At 30.5% G+C, this 21,804-nt stretch overlaps 1 protein-coding gene across 1 annotated transcript in view; it reads left to right on the forward strand.

The window, feature by feature from the left end:
* LOC134696838 (kinesin-like protein KIF2A) overlaps window positions 1-13,599 on the forward strand; it is a 28,260-nt gene extending 14,661 nt beyond the window's left edge. Inside the window, exons 10-21 of the mRNA XM_063558794.1 lie at window positions 1,494-1,560; window positions 2,487-2,575; window positions 3,425-3,642; window positions 3,905-3,951; window positions 4,172-4,260; window positions 5,062-5,172; window positions 5,915-5,982; window positions 6,871-6,997; window positions 7,184-7,285; window positions 7,847-7,919; window positions 8,384-8,446; window positions 9,981-13,599. Coding sequence (XP_063414864.1) covers window positions 1,494-1,560; window positions 2,487-2,575; window positions 3,425-3,642; window positions 3,905-3,951; window positions 4,172-4,260; window positions 5,062-5,172; window positions 5,915-5,982; window positions 6,871-6,997; window positions 7,184-7,285; window positions 7,847-7,919; window positions 8,384-8,446; window positions 9,981-10,057 — 1,131 coding nt within the window. The 3' untranslated portion in view covers window positions 10,058-13,599. The remainder of the gene's footprint in view (window positions 1-1,493; window positions 1,561-2,486; window positions 2,576-3,424; window positions 3,643-3,904; window positions 3,952-4,171; window positions 4,261-5,061; window positions 5,173-5,914; window positions 5,983-6,870; window positions 6,998-7,183; window positions 7,286-7,846; window positions 7,920-8,383; window positions 8,447-9,980) is intronic.
* The last annotated feature ends 8,205 nt before the right edge of the window (window positions 13,600-21,804 follow it).

Here is a 21,804-nt window from a genome sequence, read left to right on the forward strand (position 1 = left end):
GTACTTTTGTCAAAATTCGTTCTATATCTAAAACATACCGATCTGAGTCTTCTATCTCTGCTTCCATGTTTTCCTCTGCAATCTCCTCTAATATTTCATTATCAAGTTCCGAAAGAATATCCCTCTTTTTCTTCAAGGTTTCACATAGGCTTTCTATTTCGTCGCATTGTGTTGTTTCTTTCTCTAATTCCTCTTCAATCTTTGAAATTTATCTCCTCGCGGCTCCTCGATGGCCCACTCGAATGGCTTTCTTTTTCGTCATTATATCCTGGTCACGGCACTAATGTGACGGATGGGTTAGCTAAAAGTCTAGACAGGCAGTAAAACAACGTCTGGTTCGTTTGATCGTATAATCTCAACTCAATATAGTAACATGATACATAACAATAGCACAACGTTAACAGAAGATAATGATGACGTTAACAATGTGAATGGAAACGGCGTTAAAAGTAGTGTTAACGTTTGACGCGTAAGTTAAACTGTCTCTAAATCACCGACATATACCTCTGTGTGTTAGGTATAATGTAAGATATTACCTATACCTCTGTGTGTTAGGTATAATAAATGTAAGATATTAACTATACCTCTGTGTGTTAGGTATAATGTAAGATATTAACTATACCGCTGTGTGTTAGGTATAATGTAAGATATTAACTATACCTCTGTGTGTTAGGTATAGTGTAAGATATTAACTATACCTCTGTGTGTTAGGTATAATGTAAGTATACCTCTGTGTGTTAGGTATAATGTAAGTATACCTCTGTGTGTTAGGTATAATGTAAGATATTACCTATACCTCTGTGTGTTAGGTATAATGTAAGATATTAACTATACCTCTGTGTGTTAGGTATAGTGGAAGATATTAACTATACCTCTGTGTGTTAGGTATAGTGTAAGATATTAACTATACCTCTGTGTGTTAGGTATAATGTAAGATATTAACTATACCTCTGTGTGTTAGGTATAATGTAAGATATTAACTATACCTCTGTGTGTTAGGTATAATGTAAGATATTAACTATACCTCTGTGTGTTAGGTATAATGTAATATATTAACGATACCTCTGTGTGTTAGGTATAATGTAAGATATTAACTATACCTCTGTGAGTTAGGAATTACAAATAAATGTAAGATATTAACCCCTGTGTGTTACAATAAGGTATAAAATTTTGCACTGTTAGTTCAATTTCAAATCCCTACTTCAAATGTGTGTGCATGTTTTTTGTCCAAACCCTGGCATAGCTGATCAGGGAACAGAAAAAATACATGTAAAAAAGCTTTTTTGATATAAATTAATTTATAAAAGCCTATCATATATTTTAAAAGATTTGTACTGTAATGAAATAAAATGCTATCAAATTCCACTTAATCAATACTATAGAAAAATAAAGTTTTTAAGTGAAATAAAATAAAAGTAGACATTTTTTTATTTCTTTAATGTTTTAGTTCATATCTGTTTATAGTTCAAATGAAATTTCATTGTATTTTTCAGACTATGGGTGGAGATTTTTCAACGAAAGGACAGCAGGACTGTTCCAAGGGTATATACTGTTTAGCTGGTAAGCTTTTAAGGAATAACAAGACTGTATGTCTCCATAGATTGGGACTTTGAAAGTTGTTATTTATTTGGTGACTTATAGATGATATATATGACTGTCAAATCCACTGTTGAAAGTGGCAACACTTTAAATGCAAAAGACAAAATGTTTCCTAATGCATAACAGCAAGATAATTCTATGAAGCTTAAACAAAATGTATTGAATAGATATAAAATCAAATTTGGCAATATAATGTTAATAAAATTGATTCATTATCATCTGGAAAAACACATCATTATAATATATTACTTAAAACTTTAGCACTGAACATTTTTAGATAACCCACTGATTCAATGAAGCGGTATTAAGGTTTATGTCTTTCCTTCTGTCAGTTTGTCCCATACAATTTTTGTCTCCCTCAGGAATACAAATCCTATGATGGAAGCATTTTCAGATAATTTTATCATCATCTTCCTGTTTGCAAAATACTTATGTCTTACAGATCATGGCCATGTATGAAGTTTGTGTTACATCTTTTGGGAACTAAAAAATTATAATAATTTGATATTTGGCTTTATAAAAGTATTATATGCCATGTGATAGGTTTTTACATTCATCACTCATAACAATTCCTGTTTTCAGAACACTGACAGAGGGAGCATCTTTATTAGTTCAACTTTTGGTACTTGTATGTTAGATCTTTCAACTTTTTTTATGTTTGTGGTATTTTATTATCTATCAAATTGTATTTTTTGAACAGATTGAGTTCAAGTTTAATTGACATCTCTTTCTTCAATGGCTACAGGTATAGACAATCATGATTCGTTTTTGTGGTTTTGTATGTTTTCCAACTCAAGGATTACTGTGAGGTATTGAGACATGATTACATGAATTTATTTAGAATAGAAAGAAGCCTTGTATTAAATGTATATATCTTTGTCTTACAGCTAGAGATGTGTTCAAACTTTACCATTCCAAGTATAAGAAATCAGATCTGACAGTACATTCAAGTTTCTTTGAGATTTATAGTGGCAAAGTAAGTATAAGAAATCAGATCTGACAGTACATTCAAGTTTCTTTGAGATTTATAGTGGCAAAGTAACTCAAAAAGGTGCTCAATTATTGGTAGAAACACATCCAATGTAAAATTAAAGGTACAGTGAAAAAAGGTTATTTTTTCAGAAGCAGAACAAACCTGACATGTTTAATGATAATACATTACAGAACTTAATCATGACAACACACCATAAACAAATTGTTTGCTGTAATGTACAAAATTAAATTTTAAAATGAGTTCTGTCTGCATTGTAAAATAGATTACAGTAGTATATATAACTGTGTTCATTGCCTTTGTAACTTCTACTTAATGCTTACCTGTTACTGTTGTCAAAAAGTTTCTTACAAGAAAAATCCTTGCATACCTTCAATATTTTATTATAAGTATTATAAGTTTTAGTAATAAATCTGCCATCCTGCGAAACTATTGAAGTTTTGTTGCCATTTTGATGAACGATTTTTTTTCTCTTTTTGATTGCAAGATGGTGACTTTTTGTGTAATACAGTATTTTACTCAGAACAATATTCTTATAACAACCACATAGTATCAATGCTTTGTTATGTCGTAAAAGATTTGATATGAAAATTTTAGATGAAAAGAGGAAAATAAATTGTTCTATATGTATGACCGAACATTTTTTTAAAGACCTAATAATATGTGAAGAATATCTGGTATAACATCAGGTTAAATATTTTTTAATTGATTGTATATTTGAATGAAAAATAGAACAGTATCTTTGTTCTTTGGGTTTGTTTTTGACAGGAGGAAGAGATGGCCTTAAAAAAATTCACATTGGTATTTTATTAAAACCTGTCTGAACTTTTTTAGGTGTTCGATTTATTGAATAAGAAATTAAAATTACGAGTATTAGAAGATGCCAAAGCCCAAGTTCAAGTGGTCGGACTTAAGGAAGAGGCTATAGACAGTGTAGAAGATGTTCTACGACTTATACAACATGGTAATAATGTACGGACATCAGGACAGACGTCAGCCAATCAACATTCTTCTAGATCACATGCAGTATTCCAGATCTTTGTACGGAAAAGGTACATTACAAACAGGGAAAAGGAATTTCATGAACTTTAAATAATAAATTTGTTCTTAGATAATCATAAATGGTAGGTTTTGCATGGTATAAAAGTTAACATTATTATTACCATCAGAATCATGAATGAATTATGTGAACCAGCAGAAAATAGATTAAATGTTAACCTTGAGTAGGTAAACATCATTGAATAAAGAAATCTCCTATTCATTATGAATCATTTATATGACAAAGTTTGTAAACTAATGATTTTAATATTTCAGGAGTAATGGTAGATTGCATGGGAAATTTTCTTTGATAGATTTAGCAGGTAAGTCTTAAGTTTAACCTCTGTATTTTTCTTGCATTGTTCATTTTATCTGTAAATCATATTAAAATTGCCATTATGTTTACACTATTTTTAGTAACACATTTGTCATATCTATCTCACATAATATCAGTAAAATTGCAAGAAAAAATCTATTTTTTGTTTTACATTTTTCAAAATGAAATAACTTATTGGATCTTGATACTTATAACTTTATTTTCAGGTAATGAACGAGGTGCTGATACATCAAGTTCTGACAGACAGACAAGGATGGAAGGGGCAGAAATCAACAAAAGTTTGTTAGCATTAAAGGTATTTATAACAATAAGATTTGACAGCATGTTCTGGTTTTCCAGATTTCAATGAAAGTTTTTAATGCATATTCTACTATGTGACCAGATCTTATTAACTGGCTTTAAGAAATTAAGTGAAGGTTTTTACCATAAAATGTATATAATATAATAATATAGAAGATAAGATAAGATATAAACAGCAAAAATTTAAAATGAGGTATGGAATCTAAACAATAAATAGATTTTCTCTTCATTGCTTAGATCTATTGCTTAGAGTAGCTCACTTTACCAAATTTGTTGACGATCGTTAGTGTTAAATATGGTTTATGGCTATGTCTTTTTGATGTAAGACTTTGTGTTGAACATTTTACTGGCATTCCTTTTAGAACCTTTTTGGACCAAAAAATAATAAAGATATTTCAGAATTGTTGGATTAAATTTGCATTTTTGTTATTGTAAGTTTTTAGCATTACACAGATGAAGTTAATTTTCCTGTAGGCATTTTAAAATATGCTCCATACATAAGTCATATAAGACACTCCACTTTCCTTGAATTTCAAAACTAGTGCATTCTTTTTATTTTGCATAATGTTACTCTTGGTTTGCGTGTAAGTCACTTATGTATTTAGAACATCAAATGTTTTTTTAGTAGTAGGTTTAAAGAAAGAAAGATTATTTTTGTCATTTTGGATGTTGTTTAATGTGTTTACTTTAATGTGCAGCAAAAATGTGGTGGCCAGTTTATTGATGTGTTAAGGATTTAAGATACTTATAATTTTATTTTTAAGAATGTGACCATAGGTTATGTTTTTCACTACAGGAATGTATAAGAAAATTGAGTCAGAAAGGAGCTCATCAACCCTTCAGAGCTAGTAAGCTAACTCAGGTCCTTAGGGATTCATTTATTGGAGAGAATTCAAGGACATGTATGGTAAGTTATTGACCACTTCACCATTTTATGTGAAAGGCAGTTTTACCTTATCCTGTCATTTAATGACACCTGTAGGGACAGTACAAAATCTTTGAAAAATCGCAAAATAAACCATAGAAAAGTAAGACTTAAAATTGTGAGTTTTGTTTGCAAAATTTTCTGACAACCTTCAGATTTGTAATTTATTTGTATTTTTGGCAATGAGATAGTCTAGTGGGCTTTATTTTAACAGGCGCTGTTAATTATGTATATTGGTATATACTATATTTTTATGCTTTTACATTTTTCTCACTGATACACATAGTTAATATGGCTTCTACTAAGGAAAGCTCCATGGAGCTAATGTGTTTAGAGACTACTTATGTCAGTACACCTTTCCTATATTGCCTTTATTTTAAAGCTCTGATAAAATTAAAAAGGGCATTATATCATAAAAGATAAAATTTAACGTCAATAGTATTGTTTCATTTGAAAACTTGATGGAGTTTTCATATTAAGCTGTGTATTGCCTAGCTTTTGCAATGAGGGTAAACCTTCATTCAGCAATGAGTATGAGAGTGAAATTTTTCCAGGTAACACAGGTTGACCCAATCACCCAATATTATCAGAACATTGGATAGAAATTAGACTTTTATATTATATAATTTAATTTCTTCTACAATGTTGTATGAATGCATTAAATTTTAAAACCTTTGTTATTCTGACGCCATTCAGGTGTAAATTACTTGTTTATTGTCTTCAGATTGCTATGGTATCACCAGGAATGAGTTGTTGTGAACATACATTAAACACACTACGCTATGCTGATAGGTAAATATATACACTTATTTCAACATTTACAATTGTATTGGCTCTAAGTTTAGATAACTTACTTGTAACAAAGTTGTGATGGTAACACAGGTTGAATTAACAAATTTTGATAAGAAAATGTCAGCATTAATTATGCATTCAGATAATCTTTATGAATGTATATCTATGATAAATAATAATAAAATTGAGAATGGAAATGGGGAATGTGTCAAAGAGACAACAACCCGACCAAATAAAAAAACAACAGCAGAAGGTCACCAACATGATGCATGTCTACAGTGAGAAAATTGTATCTGAGGTATACCTTTATTTACATTAACAAGTTGTTACTAACAACACTAACCATAGTGTCTCAGCAGCAGTTTTCACAAAAAAAACTTATTAGAAAAATTAAATATTGTAATAAGTACAGAAAATTTCAGCTTGACTCAATTTGCTTTGTTACGATTGTTGAAAAATGGACAGAAAAGACGAATTTAATTATTGCAATTACTAGAAATGTTGCATACAAACAATATTTTGAACTATTAAAATGCATGTTTTCCGTTTTGCTAACCTATCCTGTGATTGTAAAGCTAAAATTGTCACCATATTTTATTTGTTTACATAACTGATAGAAAATTATATACTAGTGTTGTAATTTAACTGCAAGATCTAGGTAATATTATATAATAAGGTCAAGTTTTTTAATTGTTTTAATATTAAAATTACATTTTTTACTTCACACGATCTAAGATGGAAAAAGTAGGAGATCTATGAGAAGATATGAATGTTTCTTATTTAATTCAAGTGATCAATTTGGTGTTCCATTATTACTATAAAAATGCAAGGATCGGAAACTTACTTGTTCCCTGATTTAAAGTTAAAATGTTATACTTTCCTTTATAGAGTAAAAGAACTTGGTCCAGGAGGGCCAGTAGAGGGGAAACCAGCTGAAGTAGCTTTACCCAACAACTATAACCTTGGACCAATGTCTCCTCAAAACAGTGATCTGGTCTTACTGAGAACCACAAATGTAAGTTGTACCCAAAGGCTCCCATGTTTACTTTTCAATTTTGACATTATCTACTTGTTTTTAGCCCCCTACCCATTTAGTAGAAAGGGATTTTTGGTTTGCATTCCATCCATCAGTCTGTCTGCCCATCAGTCAGATAACCTCGTACTACATCAGTTCATATAAATGTTTTACCTCTATTTACAGCAAGAAGAGGTTACTGATGATATGTTGACATTCCATGAAGCTGTAAATCATATGCAGGAACTAGAGGAGGACATTATAGACGATCATAAAACACTAATAGAGGTATGTTATATAGAGGATCAAGATAACTTAAGTTATGATTGGTTCCACAAAGTCTAGCTGCTCTTCAATTTGCGATTTTAAGTGAGGCCATTATAGAAGATTGAAATTCTTTAAAACTGTTAACAAACTATTAAGTTCCAAGAAGACAAGCTACTTTGACATCAATATTTACCATTTTGTTCAACTTAGCATGGTAATATTTAGTTTTCCTGATGAAGTGAAATTTGGGCACATTACAATTGATAAAATTGAGTCCTTCTATTTCACAATTGATATTTTGTTTTATAAATGAAATTTATTGTTAGCACGCCTGACCCTAAGATGCAAAAAGATGTTATTAATTATAGAGTAAACATGAAAAAAATAATAAACGTGATATGGTATAACCATTTTGAGTGCAATTATTTTTGTGAAACTGTGATAACTTATCATATATGCAGATTGCAGAATAGTATATTAAAAAATATATTCTATCTATAAAAAAGACAATAACTGACAAATCTACAACTTATTAGTCGTGAAAAGTGTATGAGAATCATAATTTTATTGTTCTGCTTTCAGAGTACCCAAAAGTGGACGACAGAAGATAAAAAACTTGCAAAAATGACAGATGATGTGGATTATGACGTTGAAGGTAAGATATAGTATTGATTGTAACAATATCACAATTATAGGAAGTTAATCCTTGGTATGTGGTGGACAGGTAATTTTAAAGTTAGGAACAGTTCCTGTATTAACAGTCATGGCCTACTTATTCTCAGATATGAGTCAGAAACATATAAAGTAATTTATTTCATTTGTTTTCACTTTTTCACACATAAGTTAGATAGAAAGTATGTTTGTATTGAATGGACTTTGGTGCTACAATGGGATATGTATATTGGAAAGGTTAAATTGAGAGAGAATAGAATCTGATATCTAGGATGTTTTATGAAAACAGAGATTTAAGTGTAGATTTGTTCTGTTGTGGCTTTATTGTTTTCTGTATGAAAACCAAATAAATATCTGTATAGGTATTAAAGTCTGTGTTGATGAGAGTGTGAAGGTAGTGTCTTTTTTCTATGAGTTTTATGTATATATAATATTTTTGTATTTCAGCTTATGCAAAACAATTAGATACATTATTAGCAAGAAAGATACAGGCTCTTACACAGTTACGAGGTAAGACCATTTAAACTGAATGAGTCAATTATTTTGTTTAAGGAAGTATTATTACTTACAATGTGTAATGCTTTTTTATGCCCCACCTATGATAGTAGAGGGGCATTATGTTTTTTTGCCACACCTACAATAGTAGAGGGGCATTATGTTTTTTTGCCACACCTACAATAGTAGAGGGGCATTATGTTTTCTGGTCTGTGGCTCTGTTTGTTCGTCCCGCTTTAGGTTAACGATTTTGGTCAAGGTAGTTTTTGGTGAAGCTGAAGTCCAATCAACTAGAAACTTAGTACACTTGTTGCTTATGGTATGATCTTTCTAATTTGAAAGCCAAATTAGACTTTTGACCCTTATGTAACGGTCCACTGAACATAGAAAATGAAAGTGGGAGTTTCAGGTTAAAGTTTTTGGTCTAAGGTAGTTTTTGATGAAGCTGAAGTCCAACCAACTTGAAACTCAGTAATCTTGTTGCTTATGGTATGATCTTTCTAATTTTAAAGTCAAATTAGACTTTTGACCCTTATTTAACGGTCCACTGAACATAGAAAATGAAAGTGGGAGTTTCAGATTAAAGTTTTTGGTGAAGGTAGTTTTTGATGAAGCTGAAGTCCACCCAACTTGAAACTTAGTAAACTTGTTGCTTATGATATGATCTTTCTAATTTGAAAGCCAAATTAGACTTTTGACTCTTATTTAACGGTCCTATGAACATAGAAAATGAAAGTGGAAGTTTCAGGTTAAAGCTTTTGGTCAAGGTAGTTTTTGATGAAATTGAAGTTCAATCAACTTGAAACCTAGTACACTTGTTGCTTATGATATGATCTTTCATATTTTAATGCCAAATTAGACTTTTGACCCCAATTTCATGGTCCACTGAACATAGAAAATGAAAATTGGAGTTTCAGGTTAAAGTTTTTGGTCAAGGTAGTTTTTGATGAAATTGAAGTTCAATCAACTTGAAACTTAGTACACATGTTTCCCATAGTATAATCTTTCTAATTTTAATGCCAAATTAGATATTTACCCAATTTCAAAGTCCTAGGAACATGGAAAATGAAAGTGTGAGTGGGGCATCCGTGTACTTTGGACACATTCTTGTTTGTAGTAAAATACAATCATCTAGATTGTTAAAAATTTTGTGCTATTACCATATTTTAAAACACAATTATGTTGTAGTTTAAGGAAGATCATTCTGACGGTAAAGTGTTAAGCAATTATGCATATTAATTGACACTTCACCTTTAGAATGATATTTCTTCTGTTATTGTTTTTTATATAACTATGGCAATTAACATTTCTACGGTTTAAATGATATTTTATATGTTTTATTAATGTTTTGTATATATTTTTGGCTGTTAATTTTCTAAGGTTTTGTCTAATTATGCTAAAATTTCAGTTGATCTGTAGGCTAATTTTGCATCACTTTAGTTACTTTCCATTCTCTGAATTTCCGTGATCAGAAGCACAACAAAACAAAAATCATGTTGAATAGCCATGTATAGATATTGTTTTATTGTAAGACTATCTATATTTACAGAAAAGGTAGCAGGTTTTAGAAAAGAAATACAAGAAGAGGAAAATCTAAGTAAAAACATGAAAGCTAAGAAGAAATGAACAATCTGCTAAAGGACCAGTCATTATGCAATCTGTCATCTTACTCAGTATTCCTAATGATACAGCGCCATCATGTGATCAGTCACATGTCATCAAACTGTCAAATCATGTGATGATTGAGAGAGAGGGAGAAAGAGAGGTTGTTCATCTGTGATACTTTAAGCTTATTTTGTAGTCAAATACAATCATCTAGATTGGTACAATTTTTCTGCTATAACACACAATATTGTATCACAATCATATGTTGTAGTATAAGTAAAGATCATTCTTAAGGTATAGTGTCAAATAAGTATGCTTAAGTTCTGAAGAAAGATCAACAGTTTCATCTGGAATAATATAAAACTGTTATAATCTTATATTTTTACAAGAAGTCACAAGATCTATTGCTGCAAAATCTTCTTACTAAATGGAGTTCATGATTTACTATGTAAATGTATACATTGTCATATTAGGATTTATTTATTGTGTATATCTCAAGACTGTCACATAATCTTGATATTTATATTACATTATTTTTTAGATTTTATTTGAATGTTAGATCTATGCATTTATTTTATATGTTCTGTCTCTGTTAAGTTTCAGGTAGAGCTTGTATTCTCTTTTTCAGTATTTATGATCTATTTTTGTAACCAAATATTTATTGTGTCACACACTTACATTTAATGTCCAAGACAAAACTTGACTATCTGTTCACACAGTACAATATCAGTATTGCAGCAAACTTTTCTTGCCATAAATCTGAGGTTTCTGCTCAGGTTTTGAGTGCTTGTTGTAATGACTAGATAGAAGAACACAATCGAAACCATTTTTTTTTCTTCATTATTATGCATCACAATAATATCAAATATTATTTTTGTTTTGACAATAAGGGCTTATATAAATGTCTTCATGTGCGATACCTCAATTAGATAACACCAGAAAATTCAAGGCAGAATTTGTAAAAACATTTGATGTAATTTGTATTCATGAAGCTTGTAAATGATCCCTATAGCTAGTCAGAACATCTGTTTAAATGTTTTCTGTAATGTTAAAATAAATTACAAACTCTTCGTTTTGACATTTTACTGAGCAAACATTGTCCTATGAACATCCCGGATTTTAATTTGGAGATTTATACAACTTTATGATTTCTTCTTATTTCAAGGAGCCCCAAAAATGTTAATATTTCGTGGGAGTGCCACTATTAATGATGTAAAATTATTTCTTGGGGATGCGACTATTAAGGATTTAAAATTATCTAATGGGGACGCAACTATTAAGGATTTAAGATATTTGCATATTAAATGTATATATTCAGTGATAAGGATGTATATATTGTATTATTTTGTACAGAGAGTCCATATAGAGTAATGTAATCAGCATGGCTACTGTCGTTGTCTTGAAATGCTATAGATTTACACAATAATATGTGATTTTAAAGTTGCTTCATTATTCATTAAGTTATGGTCCTTGTCAGTACAAAATTCATCTGTATGTACTCGTTTCAAATCAGAGCAAATTGAAAATCATATCTACATGTTGATTCCATTTATATTTTCAATTTGGTTGTTGCCCTTTGTGATATTTAAAACTATATATAGTATGAATTCTGTTTGTTTTGTTTATAATAATCATACTGACTTCATTAGAATTCATTCATTCATTGGGGAGTATATTTCTGGAAAGGTATTTATTATAACATATTCAATATACTGTAATAATATATCAAGCGGTTCAAATTAAGAGTATTTTGTTGATAAAGGGAAGGTGAATATTGAATATCCTTTTCATAGCTTTCACATCCTATTGAATACAGACAAAAAAACATCGTCATTCATTTGAGACTGAACACTCCATGTTATAGAATTGCACTCCTACTGTTCCAGAAATACACTCCCAATTATAATTGCTTGTTAAATCTTTCCTTGTTTTTGTTTACCTAATTTAAACCATAGATACCAATAACCAACCACATTTCTGTATATATTTTTTGTGAGCTTTAAAAGTTGTCCCATCTACAATTTAACTTATCCTGTAAGTAATGGTCAGTGTTCTCATTATAGAACGACGACCTTTTTCTTTGGACAAGTGTCAAAACCAACATCTTTAGGTATTGTATAAAATTGATTTACATACTGAAACAACTTAATTAAATATTCATTTCTACTGGTAATATGTTTATAACATTAAAAAGATATAAAATTATGTACTTTTCTCATAAAGGGGCATTAACTACCAGTTTGACAAAAATTTAAGATACTTTTCTTTTTGTTTCAACTATTATTAAATGCTGTAAAGCTATTAAACATGTTATATTTATGTTTGTATTGGGTTGTATGACCACCAGAAAAGATGACCATGAGAAATGATTTAAATTGTTAATTAGATGGTGTCTAGGCTTAAATACCCACACAAATATTATACCTAAATGATTCCTGTTAACATATTTATGGTATGATATGATTGAATGTCATTTGCTCTTTTTCCATTGTTTTTATTACATTTAACTTATTTTATATACATTTTTTTAGTAGCAAAGTTGTCATAGATTCAGTACATCTAACAGTGAACCCATTATTTTAAGTTCCATGTTAATTCAGTATATGTTTGAGTAGGCCAGGTTCATCTATTTTATGTTATATACTATTTCATCCTGTAATCAGTTTTAAGGAATTAAGGAAGAATTGAAATTCATTCTTGTCCAGACTAATTATTCAAGGTGATCTGATAAACATGGAGCTTCTCTCATTTAACTTATTAGATCTAAATGCTTGTATGTTTTGCAGTATATAAGATGTTCCATTAAGAACAGTTCTTGTCTTTCAGTCTTTGTATTTTGTGATTAGATGATAAGCTTTACTGCCACCTTTTATTTTGACAGTAAAATGATTTTTGTTTAGATGGCTGTGTACCATGCAGTACCATAAACTCACAAACATAAATTGTAATGACAATTTGTCCGTCCATATTTTATAGATTTTGGTACTGGATGAATGCTCAATGAACAAAACTGATAAAAGATCAAAGTTTGCAATATTTCTAAATAAGTTTTATTTCCAGTTGTGTCAATGCTGGTATGCAAATTAAAATGATATGACCAATTGAGTAGGGCATTATTATGCACTCTTATTCCAGAATTTATTGTTTACTCCACACAACTTGTATATGTGTGTCAATATAAATGAGATTTATTTATAGAATTGAACACATGCATCTCAGACTTTATATCGATTTCTGTACTATATGATCTTTAAAACTCCCCACCCCAGTATTTCTTTTTTTTTTATTAAATATTAATAGCATGAAAAAGAAATGGTACTAAGAAAGAATGCTGCAAAGATTTTAGATTTTTGTTTAAATATTTGGCATGAACCAATATGTAACATACAAAAAGGGACTTGTTTGGTTTCTATGTAAAGCCAGCTGTTGATGTTTTTGAGGAAAGTTATGATATTGAAGAAGTGTATTGCTGTCATTATAATAATGCAATAATTCTGATTTTGTTTGTCAGGAATTATTATTTCTTGCTTCTGTCACGAGACAATACAACATACTTGTTGAAACATAAAGTGTTTGTTATTTTATTATGCCTTAAAAAGTGAATCCCATCCCCATGCAATTACTGAAGAGAGTTACCTGGGATATCAATTAATTGTAATCTGCAGTCATCAAGCAGTTGTCTAGATTTGGATTGCCAATGGAAAACGAGGGTATGATATATTTGAAAAGACATCTTTATTCTGACCTGATCTGACTGTGTATTTATACACCCTGCACAACCAAAGGGACGTCCAACTTTAGAAAATATTTTACTGTCAGCACTGAAGTGCTACATCTTACTTGGACTGCTAGAAAATTGAAATAACATTTGGTACTCTCTTTCTATTGTTAAAAAACAATATATCAAGTCAAGAAGTGGAGGATGGCTAAACTTTGCTATTGCTTTTCAATTTAACCTGGTGTGTGTTGCACAATATTGTGATTGGTTTTTTTCGCTTTGTGTTTAAATAGTTTCAAGCAGAAATATAAATTAATGTAAATTTTAAAACACTACAGCATGCTGAAATGACCAGTGAATATACTGGTGGTTTTCTTTTTTTCTTTTTTTTTTTTATTGCAGACCATGTAAGGTGACCAGCATTGCTTATGAAGAATAATTGATGATGTGAGCCAATTAATCTTACTTGATTACAAAAGGCTGCATATTGATAATATAAACTTCCATGTAAACGAATTTATGCAGGCCTCTGTCAGAATGAACATTCAGAAGTAAAAAGTCCTTTGCATTTATTTTAAACATAAAATATTTGGGCAGTTTTGGTATCAAATGAAAGCGTAAGAACCAACGCTCATTCTAGAAAGTAGAAACATTGATGAATTTTTAAGTAAAAAAATATCAAGAATAGGAAATTTAAAGAGCTTTTAAAATTGTCATAGATAAAATGTACACGATTTTGTTTATCAGAACCTGCAGGCCCTGCAATGCACTTGCAAATATATTTCCAACCAGCCCTATTCAAGGGAAATAAGAATAAAATTGAGAAAGGAAATGGTGAATGTATCAAAGCAACAACCACCCGACCATAGAGCAGACAACAGCCGAAGGCCACCAATGGGTCTTCAATGTAGCTAGAATTCCTGCACCCGTAGGTGTCCTTCAGCTGGCCTCTAAAAAATATACATACTAGTACAGTGATAATGGACGTCATACTAAACTAAATTATACACAAGAAACTAAGATTAAAAATCATACAAGACTAACAAAGACCAGAGGCTCCTGACTTGGGACAGGCGCAAAAATGCGGCGGGGTTAAACATGTTTATGAGATCTCAACCCTCCCCCTATATCTCTAGCCAATGTAGAAAAGTAAACGCATAACAATACGCACATTAAAATTCAGTTCAAGAGAACTTTATGAATCCTATGTCAAAAGATGTAACAAAAGAAAATAAATAAAATGACAATAATACATAAATAACACCAGACTACTAGCAGTAAACTGACACGCCAGCTCGAGACCTCAATTGATATATAGTTTATAAATTATTTTATATAATTGCGAATGAATTGTCCCCCTTTCTATATGATATGAAATGATCGTTGGAAGTCAATTTTAGTATAAAACAAAGTGTGGTTTTGTTACGGTTGTTTTGTTCGTGTTTGTTCTGTGTTTTTTGACCAGCAATATTTACTAATAAAATACTACTAGTTTAATTTCTAAGACAAAACTTAGAGATAGATATTTAATCATGTTGTTTTAAAGTGAAAAGGTGCTATATCAGATAAATGTAGATTAACATTTGGAGCTATATGCAATGTTTAGTCAGTCAATTTCATTTAAAAAAATCTGTTTGATTAAGGACAAAGACCATGTTTAAAGTTGGAGTTAGATTATAATGGCGTTCTTAATTTCTTCTTGTTATTTTCACATCTTCGTTGGTTTAATTATATCTTTCTTCAAAGTCTTATCTTGTCTTACAAGTAGGAGTTTTGATAAAGAACCAAATTTTGCAGGTTCAGACAACTAAAATTCTGTAAAAATAAGGCTTATAAAAGCAGTGGCATATCCAATTCTTATAACTTTCAGTGAACATTGGTAATAGATATGCATCTTCGTTTCTCGTTTTATTCAGTATACTTTAATCAATACAAAAGCTCTCGTTTCTACCAACTCCTGAAGTTGGTACTGTTATTCATGACTTTCTATGGTATTTTTTTTTTTATTTCATTCATGTGACATGACACTAGCAATTACTTTTATTTTTATTTTTGTCGAGCCTTCGACTTTTGTCGAAAAAGCGAGACATAGCGATCCTACATTCTGTCGTCGGCGTCGTTGTCGTTGGCGTCGTCCACAAATATTCACTCTGTGGTTAAATTTTTGAAATTTTAATAACTTTCTTAAAATATCCCGGATTTCTACCAAACCTGGAGGCTTGTTTATGATCATAAGATAGTACCCAGAAGTAAATTTAGTTTTAAAAAACCCTGTTTTTCTGTATTTTACTCATAAATGGACTCACTTTTTTCTGCCAGGAAACATTACATTCACTCGGTGGTTAAAGTTTTAAATATTTTTAATAACTTTCTTAAACTATCCTGGATTTCTACCAAACTTGGACCGAAGCTTGTTTGTGATCATAAGATAGTCTTCTGAAGGAACAGTGTTAAAATTTTGTACCCGTTTTTCCTAATTTTACTTATAGATGGACTTAGTTTTTATTCCAGTTAAGAATACATACAGTCTGCAGATTTTAAAACATATATAAGATTCATAAACTATCCTGGATCTTTACAAAACTTGGACAGAAGCTTCTTACAATCAAAAGATAGTATCGAGAGGAATAATTTCATTATTTTTTTCCCTCATTTTTGTTGAGGCCGTGATAAAAAAAACAAAGTAGTCGAGACACTGGGTTCTGCGGAACTCTTGCGAATTTTTCTTACTTAATTTGTCTAAAATCAAGTTTGAAAAGGCAAATTATATTTGAAAAATAATGTGTCAAAATGCAAACGAATCAATACACTTGGTTTCCCTATTCAGATTGCTAGTCCATATCATATTACATTTATTAATCTTTCTGTAAATACTGTTAATAAGTATATGCAAAATTTTAGATTTTAGATTAGCTTATGGAACTACTTATTTATTTCTGAAGTGTAAAAAAACTGAATTTCAGATGAATAGTTATCAAAGGTTATATGGTTATCAAAGGTACCAGCTTATAATTTGATACGCCAGACGCACGTTTCGTCTTCATAAGACTCATCAGTGACGCTCAGATCAAAATAGTCAAAAGGCCAAACAAGTGTAAAGTTGAAGAGCATCTATGACCCAAAATTCCCCAAAAGATGTGTCAAATACGGTCATGGTTATCTATGCCTGTGATAAGAAAATCCTTAGTTTTTCGAATAATTTATAATTTTGCAAACAGTAAATTTATAAAAATTACTATATAATTGATATTTATCCCGGGGGGGGGGCGTCCACCAGCGGTGGTATCGACCCAGAGGTGTTAATTGTTATCAGAGGTACCAGGCTTAAAATTTGATACGCGATCATCAATGCTCCTATTAATTCTGTTGTCATTCATGACTGTTCTACCTTAAAAAGATAAATATGTTATTGATAAGATATACTTACTTGAAGGGTAAGGCGATGATTTAAGCTCTTGATTTTCTCAATGACAAAGTTATCGGCATTCAAGTTTATCGATTTGTTGTGTGTATAGTCTTGTTTGTCATGTCAAAAGTTTTGTTCATGTATTGCGTTGTATCACATGAAATAAACAAATTCATAATCGTCTGTTCTCTCTTAATGGGCTTTGCTTATTGTTAAAGACTGGTTTCGTTTGAATTGTTTTTGGATTGTCATTTCGGTTTTGTAGCTTACTTAAGGGATTAAGTTTTGCTTATCTTTGAAAGCCGATGACCCAAAGTTGTTAACTTCTACAGCTTTTAGTCTCCTGTTGAGAATTGTGTCATTGGCAATCATATCACACCTTCTTATCATCATATGGTCATCATATGGATAGTCTTTTGGGCAGGCAATGTGAATTAATTATATTTGCATTTGGTATTTAATAGAACTATTGAAGTAATAGACGCATACAATTGCTTAAACATTTAGATTTCTTCGGTGTTGACGTGAAAAGAGACTTGCATCAATGGACGGTCCTATTTATTGGTTCTGTTCATTCAGATTATCTGGTGTACATGCAATTTGCAACAGCTTTCAATAGTATCCATATACACGGAAATACAAAAGCATATAACCATCCTCTGAATATTACTTGAACTGATTTATAGTTTGTCTAAACTTATTTCAATGTGCAGATTAGCGACTTATTTTATATTAATAACAAATTACATAATCTTATGCAGCCTGTCAGCACAGGACAGCTTTGTTATTTCATAGAAATTCACTGTTTATATTCAAATTTTGAAATAAATTTGATAAGGCAAATTCTATATTCATTTTAATGTAACATTAAATTACATGCTTACCAGTTGTGATCACTCAAATAATTTGCATTTCCTTTTTGGATGTTGACATTATTTTCTGGGTGCATCTTTTGCATTAAAGTTAAATTGACTAGTCTTTCAGAGTGTTTTATTTACAGAGATAATGGTAGTCTCCTTTAAATAACAAGTCATAACAGAATTGTAAATACTTTTTTTTAAACTATTGTAATTGTAGTCCAATTATATTTTATCAAGAATAACACTGTTAAAGTAAATAATAAGTTTTACTAAAAAAAACAATGAGTGTAATAGAACCTTCTTGTAATAGAACATTCGTTATTTTATGAAAATCTTCAAAAATGAACTGCTTTTGAATGATGGTCTTCCGATACTTTAATTCACCTTAATCGGTGTTATTTTTTTTGAACAATCGCACAGGGCAAGTGTAAAGTTCTCAATATTGGCACAATTGATACATTTTGAAATCGAAATTTGGTGCAAATGATACCACTGAAAAACAGTTATTGGTTCAAAAGGACTGCTGTCGTTAAAACAAAAATGAAAAGGAGGTAAATAAACAACACTGGAAGGTAGACGGTGTTATTTGATTCTGAAAGGATAAAAACTAAAACACCAAATCACTTAACACTTGAACAACAGTAATTGAAAGAAATATTTGTCCATAATCATACGCTATTGATTCGTATAAGGGTTTTAAGATAAGTACATAGTCTTAGAGGCGTAGATTAATACATATATATGCATGCATTGGTTTAATCATTTCAAATGATAAGAATTACAGATAACTCGTTTTAATAGTATCCTTCAAATGTGACCAAGTCTGTCAATTTTCAGTTTTTCTATCTTTTAATTTTGTCTTGCATAATGTTTCAAACTTGAATTAATTAAAAACTGCAAAAGCTACAAAAATTGCCTCATTTAGAATTATTGTCATTGTGAAAAGAAACCTCATCCATAAAGATTTTGGGTTTCAAGATGTTTTCCATAGAAATTTCTGTTGGTTTTAAGGATCTTTTCGGGCATTCTCTTGGTTGATGATATTTTATTTTGAAAAAAAAATGTATGTGGCAATGTCAATTTCAACATGTTTATGGTAATCATGACATCAAAACTGACATTTATGTCATGAATTGCCTGAATTATACCATCTTTTTATTTGTCAACACAATATACTCATATATTGGAAGGCTCAAGCCTGGTTTGTTGCTGTGGTTAATAAGTGCCTCTCGTTTCTTGTTTGTGTTTTTTTTTTTATAGATTAGACCGTTGGTTTTCCCATTTAAATTGTTTAACACTAGTAATGTGTTGGTCTTTTCATAGCTCGCTGTTCAGTGTGAGCCAAGGCTCCGTGTTGGAGGCAGTACTTTGACCTACAATGTATAATGGTTTACTTTTTAAACATTGTGACTTGGATCTTCTTATATATGAGGGATTTTTCATAGTATAAGAATATCTAAGAACAATGAAATAAAATGAGGTTTTATACCGTGCGACTTGTACAATATTATATCATATGGTTTCTGTAACGGAGCTGTCAATATGATATCATAATTTACAAACATTAATTACCAGAAATTACATAAAATTCATGGTAACACGGGTTCTCGCGTTATTTTGGCACGTGCTAAAACTTGTTTACAGCGGATGTTGTGTTTTATATAATCAAACCTTTGACATATTACTGTTGTGAAATATTGGTGTATCAATGAAAAAATGCATCTGGCCAGAGCGCAAGCATATGGAAACCATAGTAGGCGTTTTCTAAACATGTAGTGTTTTTTTTTATTAATATGTCAAATATCTACATACCAATTAGTTGTCTTGAAATTCATAATTCGTTTTGGAATCATTTTAGTTGAATCAAACAAGAAAATTATATTTTTTTCAAGATGGAATGTTGGACTGACGTTGATTATTTTCATCAGGTTATCATATTGTGGTTTGCAAACTATTTAGTTACTTTAGTTTTTATTGTGTAATTTTATTAAAATTCGAATCATTTTATCTTTCATTAATTTACGACAAATAAAAACTTGTATGACATATTTATAGCAATTTTATGTACGTTTATTGCATGTTTATGTTTTAGAAAGTAACTAAACCTTTCAATTGTAAGTACTCCTACGTTTGATTTGGATATTGGAAAATGGTCACTCGTTCAGTAGTAAAACCTAGCTGCTGAAGTGTTGTCCGTTTAACAAAAAACAATGAAACAGATTGGTTCCACCTGCAGTCCAAAATGGAAACGTAAATCGAAGCGACGTATACAGAAGAAACGACACGCCATACATGATATGCACGTTAAAGAACGATTATAAAAGATTCCTTGAAGGAAACACACTTTCTAATCTGTTGATAGAAAATGTTCCAACATATTTATTTATCCAGTTGCCAACACATTTTCTTGCCTTTTATTCAGTTCGACACACATTGCAGAATCTAATAACTGGACCCACCTTTTAATTTCTTTTGGTTCTTAAGGCTGATCTTTTCTCTTGGTTTTTTTTTACAGATTTTCAAAATCCTTCCTTAAGCTGTATCCATGTAGTGCCATTAAAAAAATTGCCCGCTAACCCCTTTTTGCTTTTTTAAATTTGAATTCATATAGTTAAAATGCCATTTTTGAAAATCTTTGTTGTTTTTTCTTTGTTTTTTTTTTAAGAGAAAACGGTACCAATGTTATATGTATAAACATTCTAGAGAGAATAATTCCACGCTTAATTTTTAATGGCTTATATTTCGAAAACAAGCACACGGACCTTTGTTCTTTTTCTGTTTTGATTTGCTTGTTACTATATCTATGTATGATCAATTTATAAAAAATCTTTGGCCCTTTATAACTTGCGAATTCTCAGTGTAGAAGACTGTACTTTGACCTTTAATGGTTTACTTTTATGCATTGTAATTTTGATGGAGAGTTGTATCATTATCTTTTATATCTATTTTAAAGTGCTTCTTATTTTGAAACAGTAGCGAACATCTGTATAAAGAGTGACATATTTTGCACTGGACGTTAAGTAATAAACAGCAATATATCAATGATTTTTAAAGACTGACATCATGGTTATTTGCTATCAAATTTAAAGAATAATATTCCTTTTGTTTCATTTTTAAGATTGCAGTTTACGTTACAAAAACCAGTGTCCTTGTATCTATTTAATATTCGAAGTATGAATAAATATAGATAGATGATAAGTACTTAAGAAATAAATAAAAAGTAAAGTTGGTAATCATACAGACACAGAATATCATGATTTATCAGAAAGTCGTTGTCAAGTGTTTGAAGTAGTTGAAATACGTGCTGAATAACATGAATGTTCCATAACGTTCCTGGTATATTACTATGGTTTTGGAATCTAAAACACAGTATTTGCATTGGGTAGAGAGTATATTTAGTTCTAAAATAAGATTCCATAGTCCTGTGCATGAATATCCTAACCGTTAACCAATCAAATATTTCATCATGTTCATAGAACTCTAGATTTCCCAAAACATTCTATCTTGTGGGTGTCATGGTCTTGTTGCGGAATAAGCTCATATAGATATTAGGGTTCAAATTTTGCACTAAAGACTTTTATTTCGTCTACAAAAGACTAATCAGTGACGCTCAAATTAAAAAAAAATTAAAATGGACGTTGAAGGTAGGGCCAATAACGCCATTATTATTTTTTACAACCGCCGATTATTTCAACTTCACAAAATTATGATGGTACACATCGTCATGTAATTTCAATTGCTTGATTTTACATTTTATCGACAAAGAAGCATGTGGCCGGGTTCA

Source organism: Mytilus trossulus, chromosome 1 (assembly GCF_036588685.1).
Source record: "Mytilus trossulus isolate FHL-02 chromosome 1, PNRI_Mtr1.1.1.hap1, whole genome shotgun sequence".
Lineage (NCBI taxonomy): Eukaryota > Metazoa > Mollusca > Bivalvia > Mytilida > Mytilidae > Mytilus > Mytilus trossulus.